The 18,241-nt window shown below is 35.8% G+C and overlaps 1 protein-coding gene across 2 annotated transcripts in view; it reads left to right on the top strand.

Annotated features, from left to right (window-relative positions):
- Window positions 1-17,610, top strand: part of SOX30 (SRY-box transcription factor 30) — a 36,551-nt gene extending 18,941 nt beyond the window's left edge. The window contains exon 4 of one of the 2 annotated variants that reach the window (XM_049647883.1): window positions 17,184-17,302. In XM_049647883.1, the coding sequence (XP_049503840.1) occupies window positions 17,184-17,302 (119 nt within the window). Of the gene's footprint in view, window positions 1-17,183 lie in introns of both variants that reach the window. The other variant, XM_049647882.1, reaches the window with a different exon arrangement.
- Window positions 17,611-18,241: the final 631 nt, after the last annotated feature.

Raw genomic sequence — 18,241 nt, forward strand, 5'->3', positions numbered from 1 at the left:
CCGGTTTGGATGCCTTTTATTTTTTTTTCTTGCCTGGATGTCTTTTTTTGACTTGGACTTCCAATACTATGTTGAATAAAAAAGGCAAGTATTAGCATCTTTGTCTTATTCTTGATCTTAGAGAAAACCTTTCAGCTTTTCAGCATTGAGTATGATGTTAGCTGTGTATACTTGAAATAATGAATAGAAGAGCATTTCTCTGGGGCGCCTTGGTGGCTCAGTCAGTTAAGCATCTGCCATTGGCTCAAGTCATGATCTCATGGTTCGTGAATTCGAGCCCTGCATCAGCCTGTCTGTCAGCACAGAGCCTGCTGCAGATTCTCTGTCTCCCTCTCTCTGCCCCTCCCCAACTAGCGCTCTCTCTCTCTCTCTCTCAAAAAATAAATAAATAAATAAATAAATATAAACTTTAAAAAAGGCAATTCCTCCAAAATGAATGAAGATTACAAGGAGATAGAAGACTGTATAATACTGTAAACCAACTAGACATAACAGGCATATATAATGCTTCACCCAACAACAGAATATAGATGCTTCACAATTGCACATGGTATGTTATGTAGGATAAATCATATGTTGGGTCACAAAACAAGTCTCAAAATTTTTTTAAAGTTTTAAAATTTTACAAAGTTTCTTCTCCAACTATGATAAAATGAAACTGGTAATAACAGAAAGAAAACCAGAAAATTTAAAAATACATGGAAATTTAACTCTTAAACAACCAATGGGTCAAATAAGACATCACAAGGGAAATTATAAAATATTTGAGATGAATGAAAATGAAAACACAGCATCTCAAAACTTCGTGAAAGCAGTACTGACAGAAATTATAGCTTCAATGACCTACATTTCAAAAGTAAGCTTTCTTTTTTTTTTTTTTTTTTAAATTTTTTTTTTCAACGTTTTTTTTTTTTATTTTATTTTTGGGACAGAGAGAGACAGAGCATGAACGGGGGAGGGGCAGAGAGAGAGGGAGACACAGAATCGGAAACAGGCTCCAGGCTCCGAGCCATCAGCCCAGAGCCTGACGCGGGGCTCAAACTCACGGACCACGAGATCGTGACCTGGCTGAAGTCGGACGCTTAACCGACTGCGCCACCCAGGCGCCCCCAAAAGTAAGCTTTCAAGCAAACAGGATAACTTTAAACCTTAAGGATCCAGAAAAAGAAGAGCAAACAAAACCTAAGCTCACAAAAGGAAATAAATAATAAAGATTAGAGGTAAATAAAGAATAGAAAAACAAAAGAGACCTTAATGAAGTAGAGAAAAGCAAAATCAATAAAAGTTAGCTTTTTGAAAAGATCAATAAAATTGCTGAAACTTTAGCTAGACTGACTAAGAAAAAAAGAGATAAGACATAAATTACTAAAATCAGATGTGAAATTCAGTACATTGCTACCAACTTTGCAGAAATAAAAATGACTATACGAGAATACACTGAATAATTGTATTTCTACCTGTCAGATAACCTAGATAAAATGGACAAATACATGAATTATCAAAACTGACTCAAGAAGAAATAGCAAATCTTAACAGACCTATATTAAGAGATTGAATCAGTAATCAAAAACTTCCCAGCAAAGAAAAGCCCTAGGCTAGATAATTTCATTGGTGAATTCTACCAAATGTTTAAAGAGGAATTAACACCAATCCTCAAACTCTTCTAAAAAAATATGAGGGAACACTTCTAGGGCCAGTATCGCTCTGCTACCAAAGCCAGACAAAGATGTCATGAGAAGGAAAATTACAGACCAATATATCTTAAGCATATAGATGTAAAATATGTTCAGTAAAATACTAGCAAACAGAATCCAGCAGCATATGAAAAGGATTACATATCAAGACCAAATGGGATTTACCCCAGGAATGTAAGTATGGTTCAACATCTGAAAATCAATCAGTGTAATACACCTCACAAATACAATAAAGGAAAAAAATCACCCTATCATCTCAAATAATGTAGAAAAAGCATTTGATAAAATCCAACAATTCCTGATTTCAAAACTTAATGGGAAAACTAGGAATAGAACTTCCTCAGTGTGATAAAGGGCATTTTTGTTCAAAACCTACAGTTAATATTATCTTCACTGATGAAGGACCAACAGGTTTCCTCCTAAGATTTGGAACCAGAAAAGGATATCTGTTTTCACAATTACTGTTCAACATTGTACTAGAAGTTCTAGCCAGAGCAATTAAGTGTGTGTGTGTTGGGGGGGAAGACATCCAAAATAAAAGAAATAAAATTATTTCTTTTTACACATCATCCTATAAATGGAAAATCCTGTATTTAGAATATCCCAAAGAATCCACAAAAATTTGTTGGAGCCAGTGAATAATTCAGCAAAGTTGCAGGATAGAAGATCAATATACAAAAATCACCTGAATTTTCTGTACACTAATGAGCAATCCAAAAAGGAAATTAAGAAAACAGTTCCACTTACAATAGCATCAAAAAGTGAAATACCTAGGAATAAATCTAACCACAGATGTGCAAGACTATCAACTGAAAACTACAAATCATTATGGAATGAAATTAAATATCTAAATAAATGCAAAGGTATTTATGTACATGCATTGGAAGACTTAATATTGTTAAGATGACAGTACTTCCCAAAGTGATTTATAGAATCAATACAATCCCTGTCAAAATCCCAATGGCCTTTTTTTGAAGAAATGGAAAAGCTGATCCTAAAATTTATATGGAATTGTAAGTGACCCAGAATAGTTTTAAAACAATCTTGAGAAAGGAGAACAAAGTTAGAGGAGTGACTTCAAACTTACCACAAAGCTACTGTCTCAAACAATGTGGTATCAAGAAAATGAAAAGACATGTCACTGGGAGAAAATATTTGCAAAAGATGTATCTGATACAGGACTGGTGTACAAAATATACAAAGTATTGAATTCTTAAAACTCAACAATAACTAAATAACCTGATTAAAAATGGACAAAAGACCTGTGAACAGACGCCTCACCAAAGAACATATACAGATGGCAGTTAAGCACATGAAAAGATGCTTCACATTATGTATCTTTAGGGAATTAGAAATTTATTTTTATCTATTCATTTTTTTAAGATCAGCCCCATTATGATTTTTTTTATTTAATTTTTAAAAAATTTATATCCAAGTTAGCATATAGTGCAACAATGATTTCAGGAGTAGATTCCTTAATGCCCCTTACCCCTTTAGCCCATCCCCCCCTCCCACAACCCCTCCAGTAACCCTCTGTTTGTTTTCCATATTTAAGAGTCTCTTATGTTTTGTCTCACTCCCTGTTTTTATATTATTTTTGCTTCCCTTCCCTTATGTTCATCTGTTTTGTATCTTAAAGACCTCATATGAGTGAAGTCATATGATATTTGTCTTTCTCTGATTCACTAATTTCACTTAGCATGATACCCTCTAGTTCCGTCCACATAGTTGCAAATGGCAAGATTTCATTCTCCTAGATTGCTGAGTAATACTCCATTGTATGTACATATATACATATATGTATATATATACATGGATATATATGTATATATATACATATACACACACACACACACACACACACACACACACACATATATATATATATATATATATATATATATATATACACACACTACATCTTCCTTACCCATTCATCCATCGATGGACATTTGGGCTCTTTCCATACTTTGGCTATTATTGATAGTGCTGCTATAAACACTGTGTCCCTTTGAAGCAGCATACCTGTATCCCTTGGATAAATACCTAGTAGTGCAATTGCTGGGTCATAGGGTAGTTCTATTTTTAATTTTTTGAGGAACCTCCATACTGTTTTCCAAAGTGGCTACACCAGCTTGGATTCCCACCAGCAGTGCAAAAGAGATCCTCTTTCTCCACATTCTCGCCAACATCTGTTGTTGCCTGAGTTGTTAATGTTAGGCGTTATGATAGGTATGAGGTGGTATCTCATTGTGGTTTTGATTTGTATTTCCCTGATGATGAGTGATGTTGAGCATTTTTTTCATGTGTCGGTTGGCCATCTGGATGTCTTCTTTGGAGAAGTGTCTATTCATGTCTTTTGCCTGTTTCTTCACTGGATTATTTGTGTTTTGGGTGTTGAGTTTGATAAGTTCTTTATAGATTTTGGATACTAACCCTTTATCTGATATGTTATTTGGAAATGTCTTCTCCCATTCTGTCAGTTGCCTTTTAGTTTTGCTGATTGTTTCCCTCACTGTGCAGAAGCTTTTTATTTTGATGAGGTCCTAATAGTTCATTTTTGCTTTTGTTTCCCTTACCTCTAGAGATGTGTTGAGTAATAAGTTGTTTTTGCCTGCTTTCTCCTCAAGGCTTTTGATGGCTTCCTTTCTTATATTTAGGTCTTTCATCCATTTTGGGTTTATTTTTATGTATGGTGTAAGAAAGTGGTCCAGGTTCATTTTTCTGCATGTTGCTGTCCAGTTTTCCCAGCACCACTTGCTGGAGAGACTGTCTTTATTCCATTGGATATTCTTTCCTGCTTTGTCAGAGATTAGTTGGCCATACATTTGTGGGTCCATTTCTGGGTTCTCTATTCTGTTCCATTGATCTGAGTGTCTGTTTCTGTGCCAGTACCATGGTGTCTTGATGATTACAGCTTTGTAGTACAGCTTGAAGTCCGGTATTGTGATGCCTCCTGCTTTGGTTTTCTTTTTCAAGATTGCTTTGGCTATTCGGGGTCTTTTCTGGTTCCATACAAATTTTAGGATTGTTTGTTCTAGCTCTGTGAAAAATGCTAGTGTTATTTTGTTAGGGATTGCAATGAATATGTATATTGCTTTGGGTAGTATTGACATTTTAACAATATTTGTTCTTCCTATCTAGAAGCATGGAATATTTTTCCATTTCTTTGTGTCTTCTTCAATTTCTTTCATAAGCTTTCTATAGTGTCCAGTGTATAGATTTTTCACCTCTTTGGTTAAATTTATTCCTAGGTATTTTATGGTTTTTGTTACAATTGTAAATGGGATCTATTCCTTGATTTCTCTTTCTGTTGCTTCATTATTGGTGTATAGGAATGCAACCAATTTCTGTGCATTGATTTTATATCCTGCAACTTTGCTGAATTCATGGATCAGTTCTAGCAGTTTTTTGGTGGAATCTTTTGGGTTTTCCATCTATAGTATCATGTTATCTGCGAAGAGTGAAAGTTTGACCTCCTCCTGGCCAGTTTGGATGCCTTTTATTTCTTTGTGTTGTCTGATTGTGGAGGCTAAGACTTCCAATACTATATTGAATAACAGTGGCGAGAGTGTACATCCCTGTCTTGTTCCTGACCTTAGGGGGAAAGCTCTCAGTTTTTCCCCATTGAGGATGGTATTAGCGTTGGGTCTTTCATACATGGCTTTTATGATCTCAAGGTATGATCCTCTGTCCCTACTTTCTGGAGGGTTTTTATCAAGAAAGGATGCTGTATTTTGTCAAATGCTTTCTCTGCATCTATTGAGAGGATCATGTGGTTCTTGTCCTTTCTCTTACGATGTGACAAATCACATTGATTATTTTGCGGATATTTAACCAGCCCTGCATCCCAGGTATAAATCCCACTTGGTCGTGGTGAATAATTTTTTTAATGTATTGTTGGATCCAGTTGGCTAATAACTTGAGGATTTTGCATCCATATTCATCAGGGAAATTGGTCTATAGTTCTCCTTTTTAGTGGGGTCTTTGGTTTTGGTCTTCTATGCTGGCTTCATAGAAGGAGTTTGGACGTTTTCCTTCCATTTCTATTTTTTGGAACAGCTTCAAGAGAATAGGTGTTAACTCTTCCTTAAATGTTTGGTAGAATTCCCCTGGAAAGCCATCTAGCTCTGCACTCTTGTTTTTTGGGAGATTATTGATTACTAATTCGACTTCTTTGCTGGTTACAGGTCTGTTCAAATTTTCTATTTCTTCATGTTCAGTTTTGGTAGTTTATATGTTTGTAGGAATTTGTTCATTTCTTCCAGATTGCCTATTTTATTGGCATATAATTGCTCATAATATTCTCTTAATATTGTTCTTGTTTCTCCTGTATTGGTTTTGATCTCTCCTCTTTCATTCTTATTTTATTTATTTGGGTCCTTTCCTTTTTCTTTTTGATCCAGCTGGTTAGTGGTTTATCAATTTTGTTAATTCTTTCAAAGAACCAGCTTCTGGTTTCGTTGATCTGTTCTACTGTTTTTTTTGTTTGTTTTGTTTTGTTTTGTTTTGTTCTGTTTTGTTTTTGATAGCATTGATTTCTGCTCTCATCTTTATTATTTCCTGTCTTCTGCTGGTTTTGGTTTTATTTGCTGTTCTTTTCCCAACTGTTTAAGGTGTAAGGTTAGGTTGTGTATCTGAGACCTTTCTTCCTCCTATGGAAAAAATTGGTTTGCTATATACTTCCCTTTTATGACTGCCTTGGCTGTGTCCCAGAGGTTTTGGGCTGTGGTGTTATCATTTTCATTGGCTTCCATATACTTTTTAATTTCCTCTTTAACTGCTTGGTTAACCCATTCATTCTTAAGTAGGATGTTCTTTAGTCTGCAAGTATTTGTTATCTTTCCAAATTTTTTCTTGTGGTTGATTTCGAGTTTCACAGCGTTGTGGTCTGAAAATATGCACGGTATGATCTCGATCTTTTTGTACTTGTTGAGGGCTGATTTGTGTCCCAGTATGTGATCTATTCTGGAGAACGTTCCATGTGCACTGGAGAAGAATGTATATTCTGCTGCTTTAGGATGAAATGTTCTGAATATATCTGTTAAGTCCATCTGGTCCAGTGTCTCATTCAAAGCCATTGTTTCCTTCTTGATTTTCTGTTTGGATGATCTGTCCATTGTTGTAAGTGGGGTGTTGAAGTCCCCTACTATTATGGTATTATTATCAATGAGTTTCTTTATGTTTGTGGTTAATTGATTTACATATTTGGGTGCTTTCACATTTGGAGCATAAATGTTTACAATTGTTAGGTCTTCTTGGTAGATATACCCCTTAATTATGATATAATGCCCTTCTTCATGTCTTATTACAGTCTTTATTTTGAAGTCTAGATCGTCTGATATAAGTAGGCTACTCCAGCTTTCTTTTGTTGACCATTAGCATGATAGATGGTTCTCCATCCCCTTACTTTCAGTCTGAAGGTGTCTAGGTCTAAAGTGGTCCTCTTGTAAACAGCATATAGATGGATTTTGTTTTCTTATCTATTCTGTTACCCTATGTCTTTTGATTGGAGCATTTAGTCCATTGACGTTTAGAGTGAGTACTGAAAGATATGAATTTTTTGTTTAATTTTTTTAAATTATTTATTTTTGACAGAGAGACAGAGCATGAGTGAGGGAGGGGCAGAGAGAGAGGGAGGCATAGAATCCGAAGCAGGCTCCAGGCTCTGAGCTGTTAGCACAGAGCCTGACACTGGGCTCGAACTCACAGACCACGAGATCATGACCTGAGCCAAAGTCGGATGCTCAACCGACTGAGCCACCCAGGCTCCCCTGAAAGATATGAATTTATTGCCATTATGTTGCTTGTAGAGTTGGGAGTTTCTGGTGGTGTTCTCTGGCCCTTTCTAGTCTTTGTTGCTTTTAGTCTTTTTTTTTCCTCCGTCTTTTCTCTCCCCAGAGCCCCAGAGAGTCCCCCTTGAAGTTTCTTGCAGGTCTGGTTTAGTGGTCACCAACTCCTTTAATTTTCATTTTGTCTGGGAAACTTTTAATCTCTTTTTCTATTTTGAATGACAGCCTTGCTGGATAAAGAATTACTGGCTGCATATTTTTCCAATTCAGCACATTTAATGTATCCTGCCACTCCCTTCTGACCTGCCAAGTTTCTGTGGATAGGTCTGTTGCAAGCCTGATCTGTCTTCTCTTGTAAGTTAAGGACTGTTTTTCCCTTACTGGTTTCATGATTCTTTCTTTGCCTGAGTATTTTGTGAATTTGACTATGATATGCCTTGTTGATGGTCAGTTTTTGTTGAATCTAATGGGAGTCCTCTGTGCTTCCTGGATTTTGATGTCTGTGTCTTTCCCCAGGTTAGGAAAGTTTTCCGGTATGATTTGCTCACATAACCCTTCTACCTCTTTTTCTCTGTCTTCATCTTCTGGGACCCCTATGATTCTCATGTTGTTTCTTTTTATTAAGGCACTGATTTCTCTAATTCTTAAATCATTCTCTTTTGCCTTAGTCTTCCTCTTTTTGTCTGCTTCATTATTCTCCATAAGTTTGTCCTCTATATCACTGATTCACTGCTCTGCCTCATCCATCCTTGCTGCCATGGCCTCCATTCGAGATTGCAGCTCAGTTATAGCATTTTTTATTTCATCCTGACTGGCTTTTACTTCTTTTATCACTGCAGGAAGGGATTCTAATCTATTTTTTAACCCCAGCTAGTATTTTTATTATCGTGATTCTAAATTCTGGTTCAGACATCTTGCTCGTATCTGTGTTGATTAGGTCCCTGGCTGTCATGTCTTTTTTTCTTTTGGGGTAAATTCCTTCATTTCATCATTTTGAAGGAAGAAAAGGAATTAATAAGGTAAAAAAAATTAAAATTAAAAAATTAAAAACAACACACACACACACACACACAAAATCAAAGAAATTATGCTAGGTCCTAGGTATATTTTGTTCTGGTTGTTGAAAGGAGCTTCATAGATTAGAGAAAAAAGAGAAAAAGGGGGGAAAAAAAGAAGAAAAAGGAAAAAAAGAAAAACATTTGAAAATTTGAAAAAGTGAATACAATGGAACATAATAAAATGAAATGATTGAAGTAAAATAGAATTTGAAAAATTTACAAAATAGTAAAAAATATAGTAGGAAAAAATTAAAGAAAAATATTTTTAATAAAAATTGAAAATAAAAATATTTTTTTTCTCTTTCTGATGAGTTCTGTGGTTCAGGTTGTGAAAATTATTGTGTTAATCCTCAAATCAATTTTCTAGGTGTGCAGGATGGTTTAGTGTTGATCTGGCTGTATTTCATGGATGCGAGGTGCAAGAAAAAAAAACTTCCATGCTGTTCTGCCATCTTGGCTCTTCCCAGCTCCATTATGTTTTATTTGAAAGTTTTGGTTCTTCCTCCTTTTTTCTTTCTTTTTAAATTTTTATTTAAATCCAAATTAGTCAACATATATTGTAAAATTGATTTCAGGAATAGAATTTAGTGGTTCATCACTTACATATAACACCCAGTGCTCGTCCCAACAAGTCTTCTCCTTAATGACTCTTGCCCATTTAGCCCATCTCCCCACCCAGCACCCCACCAGCAACCCTCAGTTTATTCTCTGTATTTAAGAGTCTCTTATGGTTTGTCTCCCTCTCTGTTTTTCTTATTTTTCCTTCCCTTCCCCTATGTTCATCTGATTTGTTTCTTAAATTCCACATATGAGTGAAATCATATGATATTTGTCTTTCTCTGATTGGCTTATTTCACTTAGCATAATACACTCTAGTTCCATCCATGTTGTTGCAGATGACAAGATTTCATTCTTTTTGATTACTGAATAATAGGGACTTACAAATTTAAATGAGAAACCACTATAAACCTATCTGAACTTACCAAATCCAAAATACAGACAACACCAAATACTGCTGAGGATGTAGAGCAAAGGACATTTTAATTCATTGCTAGTGGGAATGCATAATGGTATAATTATTTTGGAAGACAGTTTGGCAATTCCTTATAAAACTACAAAAACTCTTACCATATGATCCAGCAATCATACTCCTTGGTATTTACCAAAAATATTGAAAACTTGTGTTCACACAAAAACCTGCACACAGATGTTTATAGCCATTTTATTCATAATTGCCAAAACAGAAACAATCAAGATGTCCTTCAGTAGGTGACTAGATAAACTGTGATATACATAAACAGTGGAATATTATTCAGTGTTAAAAAGAAATGATCAAGCCCTGAAAACACATGGGGGAATCTTACATGCATATGAATGAGTGAAAGAAGCAATGAATAGCATTATATTTTTGTCTTAGTTACTGTCTAGTTACAGAAATTTTTATATGTAAAGCAGAATAGCATAATGAATCTCCATGTACCCATCACTCAACAATTATCAACAGTTTAGCTCTTGTCAGTTTATTTATTTCTTCTACTTTTTAGTGGGAAGTGCTTTAAGTATGTTAAAGTAAATCACAGATGTCATATAATTTTATCTGCATATACATCAGTATGTATATTTATTAGCTAAGGACTTGAAAAAAATGTTGAACCATTTTTATACCTGAAGCATTAATATTTCCTTATTATCATCGAACAACTGACCTGTTGAATTTTCCTCCATTCACAATTAGTTTGCATAAAACAGGATCCAAGCAAGACGTACACATTGGATGTGATTATGTTTCTTAAGCCTCTTCTTTGCTAAAATCGTGCTCTAACCTCTTTCATTTTTTTAATTCCATGTATTTATTGAAGAAACAAGAAATTATACTCATCTTACATTTTGCTTATTACATCCTTGGATATTGTTTATATGTTTCCCTTTCAACTATTTTTTTTTTTTCTGTAAAATGATAGATCTTGCAACTTGATTAAATTCAGGTTCAAATTTTTTTCTTTTACTTTTTTCCCCCTTTATTTTTCTTTTCCCTATTTCTCTCTCTCTCTCTCTCTCTCTCTCTCTCTCTCTCTCTCTCTCTTTGACAATGATACCTCCTGGGTGGTGTGTACTTTGTATTGTATCACATCAAGAGGTACACAAAGTCTGTTTTTCTTTAATAGTGATGTTAAGAATGATCTGTGGGTTCAGGTATTATCACTTCAATAGTACTTCTCAATTCTTGGCTGTACAGTAGCATCACTTGAAGAGTTTAGACCAAACAAATTAGAATCTTTGTCAGGGTAGGACCTGAGCAGCAGTATTCTTTAAAAGTTTCTCTAGGTTGAGGTGCCTGGATGGCTCAGTTGGTTAAGTATCCGACTTCAGTTCAGGTCATGATCTCACAGGGTTCAGAGAGCCCCACATCGGGCTCTCTGCTGTCACTGCTTCGAATCCTCTGTCCTCCCCTTTCTCTGCCCCTCCCTCCACCCCCCCACCCCATCTCTCTCTCTCATAAATATTAAACATTAAATAAAAAAGTTTTTCCAGGTGATTGTAACGGTCAGCTAAGGTTGAGAATTACCATTGTAATGATTTTAGTAGCTATGGTGATTGTTGCCTAGACCAATGGGATTGTAAAATGGTGATTTTCTCCATCAGCATTTCTTCATTAACTAGAATGCTTTTTTGAAGAAAAACTTGCCATCAACTACTTGGTTACTCTGAAATACAGGATAAATTCTTGATTCCCCCTCCCCCCCACTCCCCACACCCTCGCCTGATATTACTGAGTCTTGTTTTGTTTTAGGAATACCGTCATGAACAAGTATATTTTTATATATTTGGTATTTTTTGATACATTGCAATCATTATTATATCTTCTGATGCTCAAATTATTCTTTTATTTGTCCAGTTGGCTATAAATTGGGTTCTGTGTCCTTAATCTTTGATAGCTTTTTTGTTCTCTGGAAAAGTATGCCCTAGGTTTTTCTTGCACGTTTTGTACTTCCCAGACCTGGAATCAGCCATTTTATCCAGAAATCCAAGTTTCTTTTACTGAAATCACAATTTGGGCAATAAGGATGCTTATCACTTCTGAATTAACAAAGTGTCTAGGGCTTTTCAGTGGAAAATATGAGAATACGTATGAGAATAATATGTATTTTTTGTATGCGAAGTAATTCATGAGTATATACTGATATTTCTAAAATAAATTAAATATTGTAGTTTCAAATGAAGTTCTTTGATTTTATGTGCTAACATCTTTTCTCCCTAGGAGAAATCTTGTTTTCTAGTGATTATAATATATTTGCTTTGTCCTACGAAATATGTTTTTTTTTCCTAATATGTTTGTGGGGGGTGGGGGGAGAGAGAGAGAATAGCTTCAAAACAATTAGAGCAAGAGTTTCAAAGCAGCAGTATCACAAACAATAAAATTACCAAATGTAGTTTAGTATTTGTCATTCTTTTCTCTTTAGGGTGTATCTTACCGGGAAGACACAATAAAGACATCAGATTTAAATTATCTTGAAATAATTTTTCTCTGTGTAGTTAAGGAAACTGCAACTTGATATGAACTTGGGTTCATTTGTTTTCGTTTGCTTTTAATTTTTAGGGCATTACTTTTTAAAATAGTAAATTGTTTTAAAATTATGCAAAGTTGTTACATGGTTTCAAAGCCAAAATCATAATACAAAGTACATTCTGAGAAGCCTGGCTTCTCTGCCTGTCTCTTCCCCCCTTCCATCTTGCCTCCTACATGCCACCATTTCTTTTATTTTTTAATGTTTGTTTATTTTTGAGAAGGAGAGAGAGAGAGAGAGAGCGCAAGTGGGGGAGGGGCATAGAGACAGGGAGACAGAATCTGAAGCAGGCTCCAGGCTCCAAGCTGTCAGCACAGAGCCTGACATGGGGCTCGAACCCATGAACAGTGAGATCATGACCAGAGCCGAAGTCAGGTGCTTAACCGACTGAGGCACCCAGATGCCCCTACATACCACTACTTCAATTAGATTTTGCTCTACCTTTGCATTCTTTCTTTTTGAAAATAAAAGCAAAACATATGTGTGTATATTTATGAATACATTGCTACAAATAACTTTTTTTAAGACTAAGTAGTAACACATTATAAGTGTTTCTAGTTTCTTTTAAAAAAAAATTTTTTTAACGTTTATTTACTTTTGAGACAGAGAGAGACAGAGCATGAATGGGGGAGGGTCAGAGAGAAAGGGAGACACAGAATCGGAAGCAGGCTCCAGGCTGTCAGCACAGAGCCCTACGCGGGGCTTGAACTCACGGACCGTGAGATCATGACCTGAGCCAAAGTCAGACACTTAACCAACTGAGCCACCCAGGTGCCCCAAGTGTTTCTAGTTTCTAAAGTACTCATATAGACATCCTCTGGCAAGTTCCTCATGACAGACCTTTTAAGTTGGCAGAACAGGTAATATTATCTCTTTTATATAAGGAACCCAATGCTCAGAAAAATGTAGGTTTCTTTAAGGTTACCAGGTTTATAAGTGGCACAGCTAGAACTAGTACCCATGTACTGTGGCATGGTAGTTAGGAGAACAAGTTCCAAAGTTAGCTTGCCTGATTCTGTTTCACTACTTACTAATTACTGACTTTGAGCACTTTACTCAGTCTCTTCCAGGTTATCTTTTTCCTCATCTGTTAAGTGGAGATAGAGTATCTGTCTCATATAGTTATTCTAATGAGTAATTGAGATAACACATAAACCTTAGCAGATGCCTAGAAAACGTAGTAATTGTTTGTTAAATGTTGACTAATATTATCATCCTGAAAATTCTAACTGATGCTTTTCCCACTATACCTCAGTGCTTCCAAAGTTATTCATTTTCATCCATGCAAACTTCTAGGATTACTCCTGTCTTAACTGATCTATTTTGTGGGTCTAATGTGTTTTTACCACACTGGTATAGCCATCTGGTGTTTGCAGTTTGCCTTACAGACTTGAGCACATGTCTACTATATACCTAGATTCTAGATCATTTTTATTTTGTATTTATTTTTAATGTTTATTTATTTGAGAGAAAGAGAGGGCAAGAGAAAGAGTGAGCACATGCATATGAGCAGGGGAGGGGCAGAGTGAGAGGGAGAGAGATGAACCGTGAGTTCATGACTTGAGCCAAAATCAAGGGTCAGATGCTTAACTGAGCTACCCAGGTGCCCCTAGATCATTCTTAAATTAAATTATCCACCAAGCCTTGCATAATATCTTGCCTACGTTGAGTCCTGAAAAAAAATAGTGGGTGATTGTTTCCACCTGATGTGAAGGTTTTGTGAAAGAGAAAGTGTCTGTGTAATTCAGTGAATGGGGAGACGCTCAGGTGAAAGAGCTACAGGAGCAAAATCATACTAGCTAGAAGTGTAACACGTTCAGGACGTATGTATTATATTAAAAATGCTTGAATGAAGATGTGGCAATAGGAAAGGGAATCTGAAACATTTTGGAAACTTAGCCTCATACTTGTGATAGTTAACATGGGCAAGGTTTGTAGCACTTGGAGATTTGGGGGTGAGATATCAATCCGCTGAAGATACCCCATATTTTCAGAGTTTGAGATGATGTCTAGTATGTTGATTATACTTCTATTTTTTAATAGAAGGAAACAAAGTTGACCTTTTTTTTAAAAAAAAGTGGGAGCATGAAATGAAACCCCCAACTTGTCATGGGTTTTTCCCATGACTATGGTTTTTATGTTTATGTTATCTGTCACTAGATGGAGTCCATGAGCCCAGGGAACTCTTGCTTGGACTTTTGTATATCCCTTCCTATGATTCCTGTTCTATGCCTTTACAATACCTAAAAAAATTGGGTTTGAATGGCAGAATTTTTAGATTTGCCTTAAAAAGGCAGTTTGTAAAACAGTAAAAATAATCTTTTCAATTGTTCATGTTGCAAAAATTTTATTTGGAAATGATCTTTAAAACCACAGTTTAATATCCATTCTAAATCTGATAGTGAGTGTTTTCAATTTAATTATTGTCAATTAAAGTTAAGTTGTCATCTTCTGTTCCAGTGGTGCAGCCCCACCCCTCCCCACCCTGCCCAGGAACTTTTTTTTTTGTATAGTTGACACACAATGTTATATTCATTTCAGATGTACAGCATAGTGATTTGATAAGTGTATACATTGTGCTATGTTCATCACAAGTGTAGCTACCATCTGTCCCCTGTACATTGCTCTTACAATATTATTAACTGTATTCCTTATACTGTGCCTTTTGTTTCTGTGACTTATTCACTTGTTAACTGGAAGCCTGTATCTCCCACTCCCCTTCACTCATTTTGCCCAACATCCCACCCCTCTCTCCTCTGGCAACCATCAGTTTGTTCTCTGTATTCTGCTTACTGCTGTAATACTGTAATACTGTTGTATTCTGCTTATTATGCTTACGGTCTGATTCTGCTTTTTGTTCATTGTTTGTTTTTTTTATTCCACTTATAAGTGAAATCATATGGTATTTGTCCTTCTCAATCTGACTTATTTCACTTAGCATGATACCCTCTAGGTCCATTTATGTTGTTGCAAATGACAAGATCTCACTTTTTTTTTAAGTTTATTTATTTTGAGAGAAAGAAGAGGGAAGGGGCAGAGAGAGAGAGAGAGAGAGAGAGAGAGAGAGACAATCCCAAGCACAGAGATGGATGTGGGGCTCAATCCCACGAACCATGAGATCATGACCTGAGCTGAAATCAAGTGTTAGATGTTTAATTGACTGAGCCACCCAAATGTCCCAGTATCCCATACTTTTTTATGGCTGCATAATACTCCATTGTGTGTATATATAACACATCTGTTTTATCCATTCATCTACTAATGGACACTTAGGTTGCTTCCATTTCTTAGCTATTGTAAATAAAACTGCAATAAACATAGGGGTGTATATATCTTTTTGAATTGATGTCTTCATATTCTTTGGGTAAATACCCCATAGTGGAATTATTGGATCATATGGTAATTCTATTTTTAACTTTTTGAGGAACCTCCATGTTGTTTTCCATAGTGACTGGTACCAATTTACCAATAGCATTGAGGTCCCTTTTTCTCCAAATCCTCACCAACACTTGTTATTTTTTGTCTTTTTGACTTTAGCCCTTCTATCAGGTGTAAGATGATATTCCATCATGGTTTTGATTTGTATTTGCTTGATGACAAGTGATGTTGAGCATCGTTTCATATGTCTGTTGACCATCTGTATATCTTCTTTAGAAAGATGTCTATTCAGGGGCGCCTAGGTGGCTCAGTCGGTTGAGTGTACAGCTTTGGCTCAGATCATGATCTCACAGTTTGTGTGTTTGAACCCCACATCGGGCTCTGGGCTGACAGCTTAGAGCCTGGAGCCTGCTTCTGATTCTGTGTTTCCCTCTCTTTCTGCTCCTCCCCCACTCATGCTCTGTCTCTCTCTCCTTCAAAAATAAATACAAACATTTAAAAAAAATTAGAAAGATGTCTATTCAGGTCCTCTGCCCGTTTTTTAATCAGATTGTTTTTTGATGTAGAGTTATATAACTTCTTTATATGTTTTGGATATTAACCCCTTATCAGGTATACCATTTGTAAATATCTTCTCCCATTCAGTAAGGTTACCTTTTTGTTTTGTTTATAGTTTCCTTTGCTATGTAAACGCTCTGAGGTAGTCCCAGTAGTTTATTTTTGCTTTTGTTTCCCTTGCCTTAGGAGACATATCTAGAAAACTGTTATGAGCAATGTCAGTGAAATTACTGCCTGTGCTCTTTTCTAGGATTTTTATGGTCTCACAGTAAGGTCTTTAATCCATTTTGGGTTCATTTTTGTGTATCCTATTCAAAGGTGGCCCAGTTTCATTCTTTTTACATGTAGCTATTCAGTTTTCCCAGCACCATATTGAAGACAGTATTTTCCCCATTGTATATTCTTGCCTCTTTTGTCATAAATTAATTGATCATGTAATCATAGATTTATTTTTGAGTTCTATTTTTGAGTTCTGTTCAGTTCTGTTGATCTATGTGTCTATTTTTGTGCCAGTGCCGTATGTTTTGATTGCTATAGCTTTGAATATCTTGAAATATGGAATGGTGATATCTCCAGCTTCCCCCCACCACCCTGCCCAAGATTGCTTTAGCTATTCGGGGTCTTTCATGGTTCCATACAAATTTTAGGATTACTTGTTCTAGTTTTGTGAAAAATGTAGTTGATGAGTAGTTCTTGACTGCAACACAATTATACATCACCCCCCCCCCATAAGATTTGTTTCAAATACTAATAAGAACAATTGTTGCACTGCTTACCAAGTATCAATTTTTAGCACAGTATAACACATGTCTGCATTTCCAAAACCTTACATGGTAGTAGGCATCATGAGAGAAAAGCCCAGATAAGCAATTTTTCTTTATCAAGGCTGTCAAAGGTAAGAAGCCTGAGGCTGATAATAGATAATGGTTCTAGTGAGTCAAACTTACTTTGCCATTTAGTTTCTGTTGGGACTTGGTAGTAGTAAAAGAACAGATGGATACATGAAGTGGTTGAGGAGTTATCTTGGGAACTTTCCAGGCCCCAAAGAGGAGCAGTTAAATGTGCTCAATTAGTCTGTGTGCAAGGAAACACGTGGGCAAGGTATGATCTAATTCCTTTTTTGTCTTTCTGCTGCAGCACGTGCCCTTATAGTCGGCCTCCCTTTGGCTATGGAAATTTTCCAAGTTCAATGCCAGAATGCCTTGGTTATTATGAAGACAGGTACCAAAAACACGAGGCTATGTTTTCAGCTTTAAATAGAGACTATCCTTTTAGAGACTACCCAGATGAACGTACACACAGTGAAGATTCTCGGAGTTGTGAGAGCGTGGATGGGACCTCTTACTATAACAGTCATAGCCACAGTGGGGAAGAATACTTAAATCCTATGCCTCAGCTGGACATTGGAGCCTTGGAGAACGTCTTCACAGCCCCAACGTCAACTCCCTCTAGCATCCAGCAAGTCAATGTCACTGACAGTGATGAGGAGGATGAAGAAAAAGTGCTCAGGAATTTATAATTTTAAAACAAATATGCACAGAAAATAAACATTTCTTAAAATATACTCTGGGTCAGTTGGTGTGAGAAAAAAAGCCTAGAAAGCTTTGCTGAGAGTTTTCAGCCATGATATGAGGGGTCAAAATCAAACGTGATGTATGCCTTCATAAAGATTTGATTAGTGAAACTGGAGTCCTGATGTTTCATCGTAGGAATATTTAAGATATAAAGTAGTTTATTTTTGTGGCTGAAATTTGCATCAATATATATTATCATTACTTTATCTTGGAATGTGAAAAATACTGAATCCTCACAATTATATTTGAAGGGATAGGGAGTGTATAGCTGGCATGATAAGTGTGATTTGTATTTTATCTCAACATACATTTATTTATTTTTCTTATATGATTTTTTGTTTGGTGTTTATGTAACATTTATGGATATTGTCAGTTTTTATGTAACATTTTGAAAGTATTTTGATAACTTTTAGTAGTGAATTTGGACTCAATTGCTAAATTTAATTTATGTGAATAACCAATTATAAGTTGCAAATATGTTTTCATGGCACTGGGTTAAGTCCTTCAGCTAAATTAGTCATTTCTGTTCCTAAACATTTTCATCATCTTTTTTGGATTTATTTTTCCATTTGGTATGCATTGTTCTACTTTTGTTATAATTAAATAAACATAGATAAAATT

The sequence above is a fragment of the Panthera uncia genome (genome assembly GCF_023721935.1).
Source record: "Panthera uncia isolate 11264 chromosome A1 unlocalized genomic scaffold, Puncia_PCG_1.0 HiC_scaffold_17, whole genome shotgun sequence".
Taxonomy (NCBI): Eukaryota; Metazoa; Chordata; class Mammalia; order Carnivora; family Felidae; genus Panthera; species Panthera uncia.